Raw genomic sequence first — 20,471 nt, 5'->3', positions numbered from 1 at the left:
ACCTTATAGAGTTACCTATATCAAGGTACCCTGTTGGCATAAAAAGTTGCTGTTTAGCATATATCTCCTAATTTTGGAACACCAAAATAATAGAGGTATCTGTATTAAAACTTTGTCATAATTTGACAATAAAAATGCAGAGCTCCCAGAAAAAGTATTAAATATTATGATAAAATTATATTATAAAATTATGTTAAAAAATTAAAAGCAATTAAATTAAAGAAACGTGGTACCCTCAAATCCCTAAAAGCATCAATAATCGCTTATGAAGCAATTTACGTCGAGCTCCACATTCAGGCCCTTAGGATGGAGGACGTCTGTCAAATAAATCCAGTAGGTTTCCCTACGTGACAGCTCCCTTACCATATTTGATCCCCTCCAATTTGGGCGTATCCTATCCACACCCCAGAACTTCAGGCCTGAAGGGTCTTTATTGTGCTTCTGCTTGAAGTGAAGGGGCACGCTGTGATCAGTATCCCCTTTTATGATTTTTGCAATATACTCGGATACTCGTTTTGTTAAAGTCCTTTTTGTGCGCCCGATGTACATTAGGCCACATGGGCATTCTAGGCAATACACCACGTGCGTTGTTAAGCACGTGATGCATTCCTTAATATCAAACTGTTGTCCATTGGCCCTAGAAATGAAGCCCCATTCAAATTTGTTATTCTCAGATGGCGGTTTGTCTTCCAAACATTGTTCCTGCGTACAGGAAGAAGGAGGGTGTACGCAGGAACAATGTTTGGAAGACAAACCGCCATCTGAGAATAACACATTTGAATGGGGCTTCATATCTAATTACAGCGAACAACACAAAGAAGTTGAGAACATCTTCAGGAAACACTGGGGTGTCCTCTGCATGGATAGGCTTTTGGGGACGGTCATTCCCCAGAACCCTACTTTCATATACAGAAAAGGCTCATCATTTGGAGATAAGGTAGTAGAAAAAATCATAGATCCCCCCACTAGGCCTAAAATGTTTTGGGACCGTGAGGGATTCTATGCCTGCCGGAGATGTACATCGTGTAGGCAGGTTAAGGAACACACACGTGGGATGAAAACCTTCATTTCTAGTGCCAATGGACAACAGTTTGATATTAAGGAATGCATCACGTGCTTAACAACGCATGTGGTGTATTGCCTAGAATGCCCATGTGGCCTAATGTACATCGGGCGCACAAAAAGGACTTTACGAAAACGAGTATCCGAGCATATTGCAAAAATCATAAAAGGGGATACTGATCACAGCGTGCCCCTTCACTTCAAGCAGAAGCACAATAAAGACCCTTCAGGCCTGAAGTTCTGGGGTGTGGATAGGATACACCCAAATTGGAGGGGATCAAATATGGTAAGGGAGCTGTCACGTAGGGAAACCTACTGGATTTATTTGACAGACGTCCTCCATCCTAAGGGCCTGAATGTGGAGCTCGACGTAAATTGCTTCATAAGCGATTATTGATGCTTTTAGGGATTTGAGGGTACCACGTTTCTTTAATTTAATTGCTTTTAATTTTTTAACATAATTTTATAATATAATTTTATCATAATATTTAATACTTTTTCTGGGAGCTCTGCATTTTTATTGTCAAATTATGACAAAGTTTTAATACAGATACCTCTATTATTTTGGTGTTCCAAAATTAGGAGATATATGCTAAACAGCAACTTTTTATGCCAACAGGGTACCTTGATATAGGTAACTCTATAAGGTCCCTTATGTTTGGTTGTATAGAGATACATTGTTGCAATTACGCATCATTAACAATGGGATGTTCCTATTAAATATGTTGAACCATATATCAAATAGATCTTTTGAGATATAAGGCCCCATATATTTTTTGCTGCATAATAATATGTCTTTGCATTTGTGTATCAATCTGGTCTGCCGTTTATTACATGATTGTTCTTATGAATATGTTGAAATGTATGTAAGGTCTTATGGAACAAATAGAAGTATGTGAAATCGCTGGCATAGTAATATAGCAGTAGACACGGTTTACGAGACGATTGGTAGTTTTCACACAGTATGTTAGGGCAGTGCTGTGTGATTATAAAATAATGATATCTCAATAGAAGTCTACGATTAAAGAACATTGGCCACCGATTTTACAGCGACATACATAGAACGATGCTAGCATCCTAGTGCGTTAAGCACACAGGAGTTGAGAGCGATATTAAGGCAATGTTGTTGCATAATGAAGTCTAAGTGCATGGAAATACAGATTATATATTGCCGGCAGTAAATAAACGGTATCCCTGAGTGTTTAGCAGTTTGTCATGTACGGATTCCTTCAATAAGGGCTGACCGCGATAGTGGTGACAGCGCTGAAGCGGTTAAGTCCTAGTGAGGGAATCAGATAAATAGGAGTGACGTGACCGCGGAAGCAGACTCTCCGTTGAAGTCCTCTGACGAAACGCGTTAGGGCGGTGACTTGCGCGGTCACCTAGGCAACAGGACGCCGGTTCACCACGAGGAACGGTTACTTCCGGGACGCTGTACAGCGGGCGGGAGACCGAGAAGCGGTCGGACGGTAACTGTATTGCCAACATCTAACAAACGTTATGCTGTGTTTCTTTTTACCTATGTGAGTGTAATGGGAGAGGGTTTTTATTAATAAAGATGCATATTTATCAAACGGTATTGCCCTATGTGCATCTCTTTGCTCTCCCACATACATGCTTGGTTTGAGGAGATTACAGCTGGGATTAAGTGCAATTGTATGCTGAGTCTGGTGCCGGTCCATTGGAGAAACATCACTAACTACAGGCTTGATATACAGAGACATCTGGTAAGAGCACAACCTTGAGAATTTTGCACGTGGTGAGGTGGAGGCATACGGTCATCAACTGTCACAGATGTGGTGTGTGGTCTCCTCCCCATGACCCCATTCAAAACGTAGTTGGTGATGGACTGTTGACACAATTTTGGACTCTGTCATCTTGCTCTTTTGTTTATAGTGAGAGCTTTGCTAATGCAGAGTTGTGTTTTAGAGCTGTGTTTTATACTGTTCATGAGCGCTGTCTGTGTGGATTAACATATGTTGATATTCACCTTGTTTCTTAATTAATAAAAATTACTTATATAAATGACGATGTGTAACCTAATAAAACCATAACTATATTAATATTAATATTTATTTCTCAGCACTGGATTTTATGATGTGATGTCCTAAGCATATAGGCTATAATACCATATCATAAGGGCTGAGACCCACATGTAATTCACATTTATAATTTAATAACATTGTTATAGGTTTTTATTTTTGCGCAACACTATTTTTATATGATTTTGGCACTGTGCACTTTATGAGAAGTGAAGTGTTTGCAGCATTATATAAAAATCTGAGATAGGGAGGTTGTTCGCAGGACTCTTTATAGATCATGTCATCTTCTAGTTTTGGTCCATGGTGTTTTATCAAGTCCAAAGTTAGCGCAGCCCTCAACCAGGAAATTCTAGAGCACTTTATGCTTCCCCTTGCTGACCAGCTTCATGGAGATGCTGATTTTGTTTTCCAGCAGGACTTGGCACCTGCCCACACTGCCAAAAGTACCATTACCTGGTTTAATGATCATGATATTACTGTGCTTGATTGACCAGCAAACTTGCCTAACCTAAACCCCATAGACAACCTGTGTGTTATTGTCAAGAGGAAGATAAGAGACACCAGAACCAATAATGCAGATGAGCTGAAAGCCACTATCAAAGAAACATGGGCTTCCATAACACCTCAACAGTGCCACAGGCTGATCGCCTCCATGTCACGCCGCATTGATGCAGTAATTCATGTAAAAGGAGCCCTGACCAAGTATTGAGTGCATACTGTACTGTATATGAACATACTTTTCAGTAAGCCAACATTTCTGTATTAAAAATTCTTTTTTTTATTGGTCTTATGTAATATTAAAATTTTGTGAGATACTGAATTATGGGTTTTCACTAGCTGTAAGCCATAATCATCAAAATTAAAAGAAATAAATGCTTGAAATATATCATTCTGTGTATGTAATGCAACTAAATAAAATATTTGAGTTTCGCTTTTTGAATTGAATTACTGAAATAAATTAACTTTGATATTTTAATTTCATGAGATGCACGGGTGACGGGGGTGTGTGTGTGTGTGTGCGCGTGTATATATATATATATATATATATATATATATATATATATATATACATACACAGTATCTCACAAAAGTTAATTATCCAGATATTGACTAATTATCCCGACATTGATTGGGAAGAGGGGACTACACACTCACAGAAGGCCCGTCTATTCATGGAAACCTTACAGGACAATTACATGGCTCAGTTGGTGGATTCTCCTACTAGAGAAAATGCAGTCCTGGATCTGTTGATCACTAATGACCCAGACCTAATCTCGGAGGTAGGAGTCCAGGACAACCTGGGCTCTAGCGATCACAGGATGATCACATTTAGCGTAAATAACAATATAACAAGGCAAGTGGGGAACATAAGAACCATAAACTTCAGAAGGGCAAAGTTTCCCAAATTGTGCTCAATGATGGAAAGGGTAAACTGGGACCAAACCCTGGGAACACTGACCACGGAGGAAAAATGGGAATGCTTTAGGAACATATTAAACAAATGCATCTCGCAGTGCATTCCTATGGGAAATACATTTAGAAGAGACAAAGCCAAACCTGGCTGGCTAAACCGTAATGTTAAAAAACATATTAGGGGGAAAAAAATGGCCTTCAAGAAATATAAATCAGAGGGCACAGTATTGGCTTTCTAGCAATGCAAGGAGGCAAATAAGAAAAGTAAATACGAAATCAAAATGGCCAAAATCAACTTTGAGAGACATATGTACTGTGACATTCTGAAGCAGAGCATGATCCCCTCCCTTCAGGGACTGTACCGTAGGGCAGTATTCCAACATGATAACCACCCCCAAACATACCTCCAAGACGACCACTGCCTTGCTAAAGAAGCTGAGGGTAAAGGTGTTGGACTTACCAAGCATGTCTCCAGACCTAAACCCTATTGAGCATCTGTGGGGCATCCTCAAACGAAAGGTGGAGGAGCGCAGCTCCGTGATGTTGTCACGGAGGAGTGGAAGAGGACTTCAGTGGCAACCTGTAACGCTCTGGTAAACTCCATGCCCAAGAGGGTTAAGGCAGTGTTGGAAAATAATGGTGGGCACGCAAAATACTAAAACTTTGGGCCCAATTTGGACATCTTCACTTAGGGGTGTACTCACTTTTGATGCCAGCGGTTTAGACATGAATGGCTGTGTGTTGAGTTATTTTGAGGGGACAGAAAATTTGCACTGTTATACAAGCTGTACACTCACTACTTTACATTGTAGCAAAGTGTAATTTCTTCAGTGTTGTCACATGAAAATAATAAAATATTTAAAACATTGTGAGGGGTGTACTCACTTTTGTGAGATACTGTGTGTGTGTGTGTTTGTTTGTGTGTGTGTGTGTGTATATATATATATATATATATATATATATATATATAATATTTTTTCCTACTTTTTTAATTTTATGAGCTGCACCTGTATAGTAAAATCTATAGCATTATAAAGAGCACAAATGTTTTCAGAGTGCTCTTTTTTTATTTGAACGTTTAAAATTTGCGTACCTAATTACTTACACAACAAGGCTCTTTTATGTTCTTCTTTGCCAAATCTGGTCAACCTACACTATGCCAGTTCACTTTTCTCAGTTTTTGTAAGATAATCTTTCTGCTTGCATTTGGCAATTTTTGAAATAAACAATGTTTTTTTTTTTTCTACTTACTATCTAATGGTTTCCAGCTTTAAAAAAAATTCCAAATAAAATGGCCAATGAAGTAGATTTAGGAAACAGAGGTCTATTTTATCATGTATGCATGCAGTGGAGGCAGACATTTCTTTTCTGAATTGGTATTTATCTATTAAACTACTCACCCATGCAGCAAGCAGTCCATAGAGCACCAATGTTGTAGAATGTACCATCATTTATGGTAACCAATTGGAAATCATCTTGTAAAACACATGACCACTGTAAATAGAAATTTGATTGACTGCTATAAGTTTCTGCTTAGTGCACCCTTTTTTTTTGTACACTTTTAAATTAAGTTTTCCCAAAAATGTCTCATGCCTCATTAATAGTTGCATTTCCTGGTGAGTTGTTGAGGTACAGGAATATTTATATCACCTTATGAAGCAACATGGCTTCTTCTGAGTGTAAATAATGAGAATGTTTTTTTTATTTTAACATTTATATAGAATCGTCAATAGCCTTAAAACCAGATTTCAGGTTGGCATTGTCTTATAGATTAAACTGTAAAATTGTAGTTAGATTAACACAAATTAACAACATAAAACAAAATTGAGAAGTACTGTATAAAAAGCATGGTTCCATCTGAAATGTTCCCTTCCTTGGCCTAATGTAAAGCTCATCATCAAAAACTCTTTTATGGCTTTATTATTACTGTAGAATACTGTTACTAGGTAAAAATGTAATATTTCACTGAGAATGTAATGGAGGCAATTGGTGTCAGAGGTATAAGAGTAGAATACTGTTTTCTTTTGTTTGTTTAAATTAATTGCAAAGCATATGATATCCTAGATTTTGTAAGCATTATATGGAACTTTCTGGTGTCCCAGTTTACTTAGGTCACTGAGTTTCTTTGCTACTTATTGACCTGGTTTAAGAAGGTTAGTGTCTCCCTAAAGGAAACCTGTGCCAGCTTTTATAGATGGAATAGATTTCATGTGAAAGGTTGTCTCTGTGTTTTGTTCCACTTAAGTAGGAACCGTATGCATGTGCCAAATATTGTAGCAGCTGCTGAATGCACATTATAAAATAAAGAGTTTTAGTTGCTGCTTGTGAATATGTTGTATTGGAGTATAGCAGTCTAGCATTATTTATTTATTTATTTATTTTTGCATTTGATTAAATATATTTGAAACAAATAATATTTGCCATCCTTTGTGCAAAATTGTTTTATTCATTCTAAACATACCTTTCTTATATAGTTTAGAGAACTACCATGGGTAAAATATGTGATGTTAAAAAAGTAATGAAACATTTCCAGGTTTTTATTTCAAAAGAGCTTAATAATGACTTCATGTTTTTAAAGTAATGGCAGGTACATACAAAATGTTTTTTTAACAAAAATGTGAGGGGTGTACTCACTTTTATGAGATACTGTGTATCCAATCAATATGCTTCAGAATTAACACTGTGAAAGGCTGACATTACAATACATTTAGTGTGATTTTGACAGTCTGAATTAATATTTTAGTTTATTTTTTCTTTAATCTGACAATAAATGTGAAAATACCAGGTGTGCAAATGGATTATCCAGAGAGAGAAGTGTTCTTGTTTGAGCTTACACACACCTTAAGACCCGGTTCACGCTACTCCGACTTCGGACTCGACTTGTGAGACCTCAAGTCGCCCCAAGTCACTTGTCATTACAAATTCAATGTAAATGAATAAGAGCCGTCTTAATATGCACTACTGAAGTCACTCCGACTTCAGAAAAAGTTTCTGTACTACTTTGAGGCGACCTCTATCCGACATGTGCACATAGACTTCAGTGGGAGTCTCCTCTAAGTCGAATCCTTATCTATTTTCAAGCGACTGTGATCAGACTTTCCAGGAAGAAGAAAAAGATTACCCAGGCATTCCCCACAGACAAAGTCGCCTATCATTTAAGTCTCTTCAAAGTCACGCTAAAGTCGCGCTAAAAAGTCGCTCCTTCATGGGGCGACTTTCTGGTCGTGGTAGTGTGAACCGGCTCTTAAGCATGTTTACCTTTTAAAAAAAAGATAATTCATGCACATAATGTTGCAGGTAAAAAAAAATAATTTAATATATTTTTTTAGTGGGAGTCTGTAAAGTTATTATCATCAGATTGCAGGTGCAATGCAGGGCTCTTGCAGACTGTCTGTGTAAGCTGTCTGCGTGTACCTCATACAAGCAGGCATTTACACACTGAGTGGAAACATCAATAAACTACCTAGAGCACTCAACAGCACCCTGGCAGTTAATTGAAAACTGCAAGCCAATAGCCGACAAGGGTGTTGGTACTTGTAGTTCCCCCATTCACAGGACTCTGTGAATGAATAACGTGGCTGGGTGGGCAGAGCGCCGCATGGCCACATTTTTTTTAAAATTGTGACATCAGGCATTGGGAGAAGATCCCCGACCTGCTGTCACAGCAGGACTGGGGAGGGGGGGGGGGGGGCTTGGCGCAGGTGCAGCAGTAACATGTTACATGTTACATCCTGAACATGTGTGTAACCTCTTATAAAAGGTGAACTTGTCTTTTAATCTTTGAATTATGTTTGAGCATCTGTTAACATGTTGATCAATACAAAACAATATTTGCACTAAACTGACAGGTTATATAATCAATTACAAGAAGTAAAAATATGGTGAATTTTCAGGTCTCCTTGTTCTTCTTTCTATTCAGATGACAACAAATTCACAGAGGCTATCACTGTCCTCCTGACCTGGATAGAAAGAGGGGAAGTCAATCGAAGGTCAGCAAATCAGTTCTACTCAATGGTGCAGTCTGCAAATAGTCATGTTAGACGACTGATAAATGAAAAAGCAACACATGAAGAGAAAATGGAGGAAGCCAGGGAGATCTACAAAACAGAATTGCTGGGAATTCTTACCCAATGTAAGTACCTTTTTATTTCATTTTCATAATTTCTGGGGTAAGTAACTATATATTTGGGCCCACATCAAGGTGAGCAACTGACCAAAGGTAAGGTTTGCCAGAAGTGCAGTTTGTCTTGTCGGATCGCATGATATCCCAACTGAGTGATGTCCTCATCATGTGCAGCGCATCCAGCAATCAGTGACACGTTTTAATGTAGTCAGATTAAAGTACATGAAATGTATTAATTTCTGGTTTTCTATCCAGTTTATACTGACCACACCTCATTTAAAGCATTTAAAAAAAAACTTCACACTACAAAAACTTTAAACAGTTTAAGTCCCCGTTCAAGAACTTTAGCTGTCTTTTTAATACAAAACGTTTCCATTGTGTTGGCAGATAGGCAAAGATACTCTGTACAGCTCTGATTAAGTTCCAACTTTGAAACCCTTTTGTCTAATAGTGAAACTATTCAATTTTTCCAGTTTTCAAGTCTCCATTTATTTTTCAAAATTCTCCCTTTTTTACAGAATTTTCCTAAATTCTAACCGTTAATTTCTAGATTTTACCCAGTATTTAATATTTTGGCACAACCCTAAAAAATATGTCTTAATGGGAATGGGTGAATAAAACTCTTATTGCAAACATCAACTGGGTGGGGAGCCTACAAGTTATTACACAGCAATTCAGGAGTGCTAACCCTCCTGTTTTAATTATTTTTATTTCCCCTTTAAACAATAGCATTATTAGCATTTTTGAATAGATATACCTAATCTAGCAAAGTAATATAAGTTGCAGGATAATTGTGCTACTTGCAAGGTAAGTGGAAAGCAGCAAGCTCACCTAACCAATCAATTTAACTGCTAAGAGATTGGTATAGATTTTATAGCACAGTTATAGTGTTGGTGTTATATATATTTAAATAATTACTACTAGCCTTCCTGTTGTTTTTTTTGCGAAAGCCTATCTTTCTCAATGGTATCAAACTTATGGACAGCATTTGTGTGGCCTTGAGAGTCCTAATAGCTGAGTTTTAATTTCCCAGCTGACATTAGATCAATATAATAATGCTGTGAATGCAATTTCAGGAACAGGCTTTTAGATGCTCAGCTTTTACATTAATAAGGCTAAAATGCATCTGACTGGCAGGGTAAAGTAGTCTGAGGGTTCTATTGATTTATAAGTCTGTGTCTGAAGTATAAGATGTATATATCACATTGAAGTATCTATGTATTGAAAGTGCACTTGAATACAACAGCAAATTAAATGTGTGCGACTTCTTTTCAGTGAAGTTTGTTTGAACTCTCTACTCTGAGTATTGCAGGCTTTTTATGTCTGTGTTCCACTGCAAGCCAAAAGTTAATACTCATTTTGCTTCAAACTAAAATGTATCATTTATAATAGTGCTCCATCTTTGCTGCAAAATAAGACCCTTTTGATGTGTATGTATGTTTACATACATATAGGAAACCTTAAAAGCTTAGTTCACCTTTTCACAAAAAAGTGAAAGGTGAACTAACTCACAGCACTCTCCCTGTCCCTCTGGCCCTCTCTCCATGTGCCTTATGTTATCCCAATCATCTAATGCTCTCTGTAATTGGTATATTGGTCCAGTACTTTAAGAACTCACTGTACAAGGCCAGAAACTGTAACAGCATAATGCAAACAATGCAAGCACTCATTGGTTATATCTGGTCATGTGACCACACTGACCACATGAATTCTTTTGAAGCTCCTTTCTTCTGGGATGATGGTCCGGGAACAAAGAAGAGATTCTGATTGAACAGCGTGATCAGCAATGAACGCTTGCCATTGCTAGCAATATACTACTATACAGCCTCCAATGCTGTTTAGTAAAGTTTTAAAGTGCCAGACTATTATACCAGCTGTATAGGGCATTGAAAGATAGGGATCACATAGGGTACATGCAGCAAGGACTGGATTGGTGAGGGGGAGTTAGTTCACATTTTCATTTGTTGTGAAAAGGTGAACTGACCATTTAAAAGGAACTGAACTCTGAAAGGGGTGCCCAGAAAAGACTAGCAGAGGTCAAAGGACTAGTCATCAGTATTTCATTTGGCCCCCCTTAAACTGAACATCCCCCCATTACTTGCTATGCCTTGGTAGAGGCAGGGTTTTGCTTTCTCATATGAGATCCTCCAGCAAGGAGAACAATGAGCAGTACAGTAGTGACATCACACTCGGTCAGTCAGAGGCAGCAGTGCATTAGATCTTACTGCACATATAAAGCTATGAGGCTGTAGGTACAGGAGTGCATAGACACATTTACATGCCAACTTTTAACCTTTAAGAAGGAACTCAAGGCAAAATGTACATTTTTATAGGATACTGCTTAGGCACAATTAACACTTCTAAATATTCTCTGTAACCTAGTAAATATTTACACGAATTCCGTTCAGTTTTCTGAAAAATAAAATAAACTAACCCCCCTATTTCCCAGTTCTGAGCTGGAATCCCTCCACACATAACCACCCACACAAGTGTGTGCTTCCCATTCTGTGACTGCAGAAGTGTTCTCAGTTGTTTACATTCTCAGTGCAAAAATCTTCTCCAGTGCAGTGTCTGTACTATAACTACCCATATACTTTATTGAGACTGTACTCCCAGCATCTTTTTACCATTAAAGCCATTAAAGTACTTTACTAAAACAGATGGCAGGCAATGTCATGGATCACATTTTTTTCTTATAGACCCCAAGTCTGGCACAAGATTTTCTGCACTGTTAAAAAAAGAAACGTTTCCATCCTGATACATAAGTCAATTAAATTTTACATATTCATCTGTCAATAAATACCTCCTATAAGATTAAATAATCCATACTGCAACACAATTGTGGTGCATTAACAGAGTACTACTTTCTCATTTAAGCATAGGTGACTTGATTTTACATGTTTGTTATACAAATTATTCTGATTAAAAGACAGAAAGGTGATGCTATGCTAAAATAACTAAATCTCATAAATCTTCGAGTCTTAGATTTTGCATTAATGTCAGAATCAAATTATTTATCTTCAATATGTCTTGTCTGTACTGGGAAGAAAAAATAGTTGGATGTTTTCATCTTCCCCCTGAAGACAGAGTGTTCTGTGCTTTGTGGATTGTGCTGTGACTGAAGAGCATTTACTATGCTGTAATTGACAACACAACACTAGAGTATTGCATGGTCATGGTTTAATAATAATTAGAGTATGACTTGGTAAATCACCAACTGCGGAAAGGCTTTTCACAGCTGAGCACAGCCTAGTTTACACCTACCGAAACATTAAATGCCACCATTAAACAGTGTCACAAACACATATGTAAATATGGATCCTTCTTCCAACCCATATCCTGCAACTTTATGATTTCTGGTTTTCACAAGAACATTCATAACAACGTAGTCATCTCCAATCCTAGGCTATAGATATTGAGGTCAGTTCAGAAAGGTATTTCGCACAGGATTAGTTGAGGCTGGTGCTAAACAAAATTTTTTTTTGGGGGGGGGGGGGGTGCACAAACAAACCCCTCCAGGTCTGCACTCCGTCCCAGAGGATGCCTTGTGTTCCACGGGACGAGAAGCCGGAAAATGCGCCTGAAGCAGTGTTTTGGAAACACAATTAGGCGTGCCATGTGTTTGTGCCTTCCATTGGCCAGAATATTCATTTATTCTGACTATTGAAGTTAGTTGATGCTCAAGTTCTAAACATGCCTAGGATTTAGGAACTTATCTATGCAATTACGTGAGTTGGGTGGGTTTTCTACTAAAACACTCCTCTTCTGTAAGCCCACGTGATGGGGGGGGGGTTCTGCCTCTAAACGCTCCTCTTCAAATTCACCTGTAAACACCTATGTGTATCAAGAGAGAGAGGGGTTTGGTTCCACGCAATGTTAGAAGAAACTAGAAAAGCTGTGTAAAAGCTGCTGCCTCCCCAAAAAACCTTTCGTAGTTGAGTGAAAAAAAGGTGTATAGTGGGTAGGACGCTGCTTTAGTTATATTCTTTAACCTTAATATAAAGAAAAGTACTTAGTGCTTAAATATGGATGTGAAAACTCAAAGTAATACAATCAAACTTATAAGTATAAGGCAAATATCAAACATGCAATATCTATTATTGTGACCAAAATTATATATATATATCAAATAAAAATTAGTCCGTGAGCAAAAGAAAGTTTCCAGTGCTCTTTAAAAGTGCTGAGTGCTGTGCCTTACCATATGTGAACTACAGTGCTCCAAAAATCTCAATGTCTGTTGTTGGTGTTCCACAAGCTGTGCTCCCCCTATAGTGCCTTACTCATCAGAGAGCTCTCCCCTCTGGGGGGAAGAACACTTCCAAAACAACCACTGTTAGGGACAGCAGACCTGGGATCCACAACCGAGTATCACCCTGTATTGTAGCGGTGGACCTGTGGCTCATATACGGTGGAGTTCCTTTCCTTTAAAACTTGTTTCACATGTGGAGACATGAAGAACGATAGCCCATAGTGCATAAAAGTATGATAAGCTTTATTATAAAACCATTCCAATGCATTTACAGCAAGCCGGCCTATGGATCAGCATGAAAAACCAGGAGGTCCGGATGTGGTGCGTTCCACAGACTCTAACCAGAACTTCCAGGCGGAGCTAATAGTGTATTTTCATCACTTCCGGTTAGAGTCTGTGGAACGCACCGCACCTGGACTTCCCGGACAAGTCCCGGCCCATTGATTTTAATGGCACCTGTTCCCATCTATGCGTCTTTGAAAATCAGCAGCTTTGAAAAGGTACCTGCACTGCTTTGATGCAACTTTTTATGTGACTTTTATTCAGAGAGTGTAAAGTTGGATCACCGCTGCACTCAAAGTCACATAAAAGCTGCACTCCAAATTTGCACTCTAGCCCAGTGGCTAAGTTTCCACTGGTGCGACTCTTAAGATGTGCAGTTCAGAGTGCAACTTTGAGTGCAGCTTTGATCCAACTTTACACTCTCTGAATCAAAGTTGTATCAAAATAGTGCAGGCAACTTTTCAGAGTCGCTGATTTTCAAAGCCGCATAGATAAGAACGGGTGCCATTGAAATCAATGGGCTGTGACTTGTCATGTGACTTTGTGTGTCTAAAGTCGCATGACAAGCCACACTAGTGGAAACGGAGCCTAAAACTCCGTACTCACACGTAGTGAGCAATTGAAATTGATCTGTATCCTTCTAAACTTTCAAGACAGATAAGCAAATTCAGATAAAGGGAGATAAAGTTGTTGGTGAAGAATAAGAAGAAACTGTATGTCTAGTTTAGATACGACTTTCTAAACTACACAAGCAGCTAGCCAGAAAATGAATAATTTCGAAGATAAAGATATTTAACATACTATTAATAGGAATAATTTCATTTTTGACTGGAGTTTCCCTTTAATAACAGCAAATAAACAGTAATTAACCAATTCAAGTGATCTGTTGCTAACTCAATGGAATAAAACTAAAAGCAGCCTGCAAAAGGTGAGCAGTAAGTTAAACCTTTGCTCTGTCACTAGGCTCCAGAATGAGCTTCCAGGTTTGCTGCTTAGTGTTATTGAGTCATTTATGGAGTTAGCAACAGAGTTGCTTTAACCACTTGCCTACTGGGCACTTTCACCCCCTTCCTGCCCAGGCCAATTTTCAGCTTTCAGCGCTGTCACACTTTGAATGACCATTGCACGGTCTTGCAATGCTGTTCCCGAATTAAATTTTTATAATTTTTTGGGTGGTAGTTATTCACCACTGATTTTTTTTTTCTGCTAAAAAAAAATGAAAAATGACTGAAAATTTAGGAAACAAAAGTTTTTCTTAGTTTCTGTTAGAAAATGTTATAAAGTAAATTTTCTCCTTTACTGGTGTGTGCTGATGAGGCTGCATTGACAGGCACTGATAGGCTGCACTGATGAGGTGGCACTGATAGGCGGCACTAATATGCAGCACTGATGGGCACATACAGGGTGGCACTGATGGGCACTGAAATGCAGCACTGATTGGCATCAATGGGCACTGACTGGTATCACTGCTGGGCACTGTTGGGGCTGCACAGATAATCAGTGCAGGTCCCCACTGTGAGGAAATGCCACTAATCGGTTCTCCTCATCTCACACGCTGTCAGTGTGAGGAAAGGAAAGCCAATAACCAGCTTTTCTGTGTTTACATGTGATCTGCTGTGATTGGACACAGCTGATGACATGGATAAAGAGCCGTCTATTATAGTTCTATTGAGAACTATTGGAGTTCTCAATAGAACTTAATTATGGTAATCACCGCACTCATAGTCCATTGACACTTCCTCAGCTCCCCAGAGGTACAGGCAGAGAGATGAAGGAAGAGCCTGCAGGAGCCTGGCACTGCAGCCACAATCCACTGATCACAGATGCAATGCTCTGTAGGTTCTTGAGAAAAGAAAACGTTACATGTACATTTTTCTTTTCCTGCAAAAATGTGTGCATTTTTTTTTTTTTTTTTTAATTGAGCATAGTCTTATTAGTTACCCTTTCAATTTAGCAACACAGATTAGGGTACCTTATTTATGAACCTGTGAAAAGTACATAAAAGCTAGCCTCGTACAGTAAGATTTTGTTGTGTTGCTGGATCTTTTTTGATCTAGGAGAGTCTGCTGACCATAGTACGCCTTATGTGTTAAAGTGGTTTTAAAGACTCAAGGTTTTTTACCTTCATGCATTCTCTGTGAAGCAGCCTCCCTGCCCCCCTTATACTTACCCGAGCCCCACTCCCTCCTCATTGGTTGAGACAGCAGCGGGAGCCTTTGGCTCTGGGGGTACTTGGCAGAAGGGAGGGGTCAGGAGTGTCGGCGAGGGACCCAAGAAGAGGAGGATCGGGGCTTCTCTGTACAAAATCACTGCACAGAGCAGGTAAGTATGACATGTTTGTTATTTAATATCAATTTAAATTGTCCGTAATGTCTCTTTCAGACATTTGTCCATAAAATGTTGAATTTTGGGTTTGTAGTTTTGCAAAAGAGCAAGGGGGAGTTGTGCTGGGGCTTCAATAACATTTAAAGTGATTCTAATCAATCACCTTGTAGAACAACCCATTCAGTTTAACATAGAAATTAAAGGCAAAATTTTTTTTAGAAATATAAAAAAAAATTCTAAATCCCTTTTTTCCCTTTTTTTAAATAAGTGATCACATTCCCACATTGTTCTCAGCTGCATACGAGCTTGGGGAGGAGAAGCAACAGCACACTGAGCTTCCCAGTGAATGGCTGTGCTGGGGGGCATGTAGGGACAAGTCTGATCATTGGAGGAGAGCACACTGAGTTCCCGGCATAACTAGAGAACTGACCACGCTGTGCTCTCCTGCTCAGTGTGGTCAGTTTTTACTAGAAAAGCAGTGGGACTGGCAGGAAAATCCGGGATTTCACATAAAAGAAGCATTACAAAGAGAATAGGATACTTTCTCATACAAGTACATTGTACAGCAGGTACATATCAGGAATATGACATGTTGGGGTAACAAATGCTTTAACATTGTGCTGTGAAAACAAAGGTTATACAGTATTTGCTCCAGCAAACTTACTGTTGCAACTTTATTTGGAAACCTCCTGTCCCTCCACTATTCTGTGCTTGCCCCCAAATTTACTTGTTTTAATATTCATTTTTTAAAAGGGCTGTTACAGTTTGTTATGCAGTCTCCTAAATGTGTCCTCTGAGAGAATCAAATTATCATTTTGTGCCCATTACATGATGCTTTACTGCTTACAGTTTCCCAAAGAATGGCTTCTGAGTGTAGCAATACATGATTAACATATTGTCCACCTATGGCAGCCTGTTCGATAGGTGCTGCAGTTGATAAAGCAGCTGCCAGGCTACCGCATAGTCCTTCATAAACGTTAACTCAAGATTCATTAGGCCTCTACCAGGGAAGAAATTGCTAATTGTCTATTCAGTTGAACACCTAATGTTAAAACATTGGAAAGTTTAAATACCATTCTCATTCAGAAAAATGGTTGTACGTGTGCCTTGCTTAATGAGAAATGTGTTCTGTGTACCAAGGACTTTTGCCGTCTGTTCTGTGCAGCTGTTCTTTGCTTAGTTTCCTTGTGGGAGTTAACATACATGATTGTTATCATGTAGGTCATCATTCAGCTGTCCAAACCCACAAGAGACGTAGAGTGTATATCAGACATACAGTATCTCACAAAAGTGAGTACACCCCTCACATTTTTGTAAATATTTTATTATATCTTTTCATGTGATAACACTGAAGAAATGACACTTTGCTACAATGTAAAGTGTACAGCTTGTATAACAGTGTAAATTTTCAGTCCCCTCAAAATAACTCAACACACAGCCATTAATGTCTAAACCGCTGGCAACAAAGTGAGTACACCCCTAAGTGAAAATGTCCAAATTGGGTCCAATTAGCCATTTTCCCTCCCTGGTGTCATGTGACTCATTAGGTCTCAGGTATGAATGGGGAGCAGGTGTGTTAAATTTGGTGTTATCGCTCTCACTCTCTCATACTGGTCACTGGAAGTTCAACATGGCACTTTATGGCAAAGGATCTGAAAAAAAGAATTGTTGCTCTACATAAAGATGGCCTAGGCTATAAAAAGATTGCCAAGACCCTGAAACTGTGCTGCAGCACAGTGGCCAAGACCATACAGCAGTTTAACAGGACAGGTTCCACTGAGAACAGGCCTCACCATGGTCGACCAAAGAAGTTGAGTGCAAGTGCTAAGCATCATATCCAGAGGTTGCCTTTGGGAAATAGAAATATGAGTGTTGCCAGCATTGCTGCAGAGGTTGAAGGGGTGGGGGGTCAGCCGGTCAGTGCTTAGACCATACGCCATACACTGCATCAAATTTGTCTGCGTGGCTGTTGTCACAGAAGAAAACATCTTCTAAAGATGAAGCACAAGAAAGCCCGCAACAGTTTACTGAAGACAAGCAGACTAAGGACATGGATTACTGGAACCATGTCCTGTGGTCTGATGAGACCAAGGTAAACATATTTGGTTCAGATGGTTTCAAGCGGGTGTCGTGGCAAGCAGGTTAGGAGTACAAAGACAAGTGTGTCTTGCCTACAGTCAAGCATGGTGGTGGGAGTGTCATGGTCTAGGGCTGCATAAGTGCTGCCGACACTGGGGAGCTACAGTTCATTGAGGCAACCATGAATGCCTATATGTACTGTGTCATACTGAGGCAAAGTATGATCCCCTCCCTTCGGAGTCTGAGCCGCAGGGCAGTATTTTAACATGATAACCACCCCAAACACACTTCCAAGATGACCACTGCCTTTCTAAAGAAGCTGAGGGTAAAGGTGATGGACTGGCCAAACATGTCTCCAGACCTAAACCCTATTGAGTCTCTGTGGGGCATCCTCAAACGGAAGGTGGAGGAGCGCAAGGTCTTTAACATCCACCAGCTTCGTGATGTCATCATGGAGGAATGAAAGAGGACTCCAGTGGCAACTTGTGAAGCTCTGGGGAACTCCATGCCCAAGTGACTTATGGCAGTGCTGGAAAATAATGGTGACCACACAAAATATTGACACTGTGGACCCAATTTGAACATATTCACGTAGAGGGGTTCTCACTTTTGTTGCCAGCAGTTTAGAAATTAGACATTATTGACTGTGCGTTGAGTTATTTTGAGGAGACAGCAAATTTACACTGTTATACGAGCTGTACACTCACCACTTTACATTGTAGCAAAGTGTCATTTCTTCAGTGTTGTCACATGAAAAGATATAATAAAAAATTTACAAAAATGGGAGGGGTGTACTCACTTTTGTGAGATGCTGTACCTGTAATGCTGCGGATGTGGTGGGTAGCTGCAGACAGTGCACAATTTGCCTTCTTTTGCGAAATTGTATTTTCTACACTGCACTGTCAAGAGATAATTTGTTCCACATTAGCTATATTTTGAGAACTTATGATGGACATTTTTAGTTTGCCCTCCTCACATACCAGTACCCAAAAGCACAAAAGCAACATTCATTAGTTAGCACCTACATCAGTTTTTTTTTTTTTTCTTAAAATGATTTACTAGAAATTAAAAATACGAACTAAGATAGTTCAAACATTAATAATCATAGTAACTCATTCTCAGTAAAGCACAAGGTATGAGTAAGTTTAAAGTAGAAGTTCACCTTAATACTAACTCTAAATCTACTGGCAGCTACATTCTAAGACTAACCTATCTAGCCCTGTAAAGAAGAAATCACTATACATACCTTTTCTGAAGCCGGTCCGATTTGGTCCCACGCTGAGCTGTCAGCGGTGGCTTCTGTGTGTGGGAGTTTGCCAACAATGGAAGCCCCATAGTAAGTCTATGGGTGATGTCACTAGCCAGGCATTTCACAGCCGTTGTCAGCTGTCTCCTGCAAACAGCATCCGCTGCTGGAAACCGGACCAGATCGGCTTCAGAAAAGGTATGCATAGGAATTTTTGCTTTACAGGGTTAGATAGGTTAGTCTTAGAATGTGTCTGCGAGTAGTTGGTTAGATCTTCTTAGGCTAAACTTCCACTTTAAGTATTATTTTATAAAGTACCTTTGTGTAGCACAACTTTTTTGCTTTTTCATTACATGAAATTATAAATTATATACAGGGTTTAATTGCAACAAGTTTCTGTCTATAAGGACATTATTATACCACCCAGACATACACAACCACTAGTAATCTCAGTTTAAGGTGTGGTCAGTGTGCAATACCTGGATGTAATTGCTTGTTAGGAATTTGATGATAAATTGATCCTTGGTGATCACGCATGAAATCAAGAAGCACACTAAAATACTGTGATATGTGAGGGACAATAAGTACAAAATAATTTTGTAGTCTGGAAAATAATGATTAAATGGATGTCACTGCACTTGACTCTGATTAATTAATGAGACTTTTTTCTGTAGCTAATCACTGTTTAACAGATTGTAGTGTGAAGTGTTTAAGTGTATGTAAATGAAAGTATTCCACGCTTGACGGACACAGTTGCAACAATTATACATGTAAGTACTAAAGACACATGACTGAGTGGCTATGGGTGATGTGTCTTGGCATGATCCATAGAACTCACATGTGTCTTTGTTTTGCTTTCTCTGGAATGACCACAACATAAATTGCTTGTCTTGTTTGACTTCCCTGTTCACTGAAGTTGAGCAGATTGTGGCCGTTTTCAACGCTTCCACCAGACAAAAAGCATGGGACCATTTCTCGAAAGCTCAGCGCAAGAATATTGACATTTGGCGGAAGCATTGTGAGGTGGGTGCCTTTCTTACAATTTAATCCATCACTCTCATCGCAAAGAAAGTGAGTGGTTGAGAAGCGAGTGTCGGTGTGCTTGATTCAGTAGGAAATGAAGGTGGGTTTAAGGCATTTAAGATGCTCTGCACATAAATTTAGCTGCTTATTCTATGCTGGAGGGTGACCTGAGGATAGAGGAAACAAATCAGGTTTGTGAGAGCATAATAAAGCCTTCGGCTGACTGTGTGAGGTTGAATGCTTGTGTATTCATGATAATGTGGTAATGAAATCATCATAAGATAACATTGCACACATATGCAGATTAGCAAAGATGCAGTCTCATATGTTTTTTACAAATTATTAGTCTTAAATGGCATTTTCTGAAACTTTCATAAATATAAAGTAGTTAGTTGTGACCTTCATATGTCCATGTACTTCCGGGATCCTTAGTATGTCTAAAAATCATAAAACTACAAAATGACACCTGTATAAGCCCTGTCCTTATGCCATGGGCCAACCTAGTCAATATTTCAGTAAAACATGTTTGTTCTGATAAACTACTACCAAAATCAGAGGCATTTTCAAGAGTTCCTTTATAGGTTATGTCTTCTATGGGTCTCAAACAACTGTGCCCCCACTTCCCCA

The 20,471-nt window shown here is 39.1% G+C and overlaps 1 protein-coding gene across 2 annotated transcripts in view; it reads left to right on the top strand.

The window, feature by feature from the left end:
* ENOX1 (ecto-NOX disulfide-thiol exchanger 1) overlaps positions 1–20,471 on the top strand; it is a 321,535-nt gene that overhangs the window by 166,662 nt on the left and 134,402 nt on the right. For both annotated transcript variants that reach the window (XM_082245942.1, XM_082245941.1), the window contains exons 7-8: positions 8,437–8,649; positions 19,738–19,844. In XM_082245942.1, coding sequence (XP_082102068.1) covers positions 8,437–8,649; positions 19,738–19,844 — 320 coding nt within the window. The remainder of the gene's footprint in view (positions 1–8,436; positions 8,650–19,737; positions 19,845–20,471) is intronic.

This window comes from Pelophylax lessonae (assembly GCF_965119305.1).
Source record: "Pelophylax lessonae genome assembly, chromosome: 2".
Classification (NCBI taxonomy): Eukaryota; Metazoa; Chordata; class Amphibia; order Anura; family Ranidae; genus Pelophylax; species Pelophylax lessonae.
This window is presented reverse-complemented; position numbering and strand designations above follow the sequence as displayed.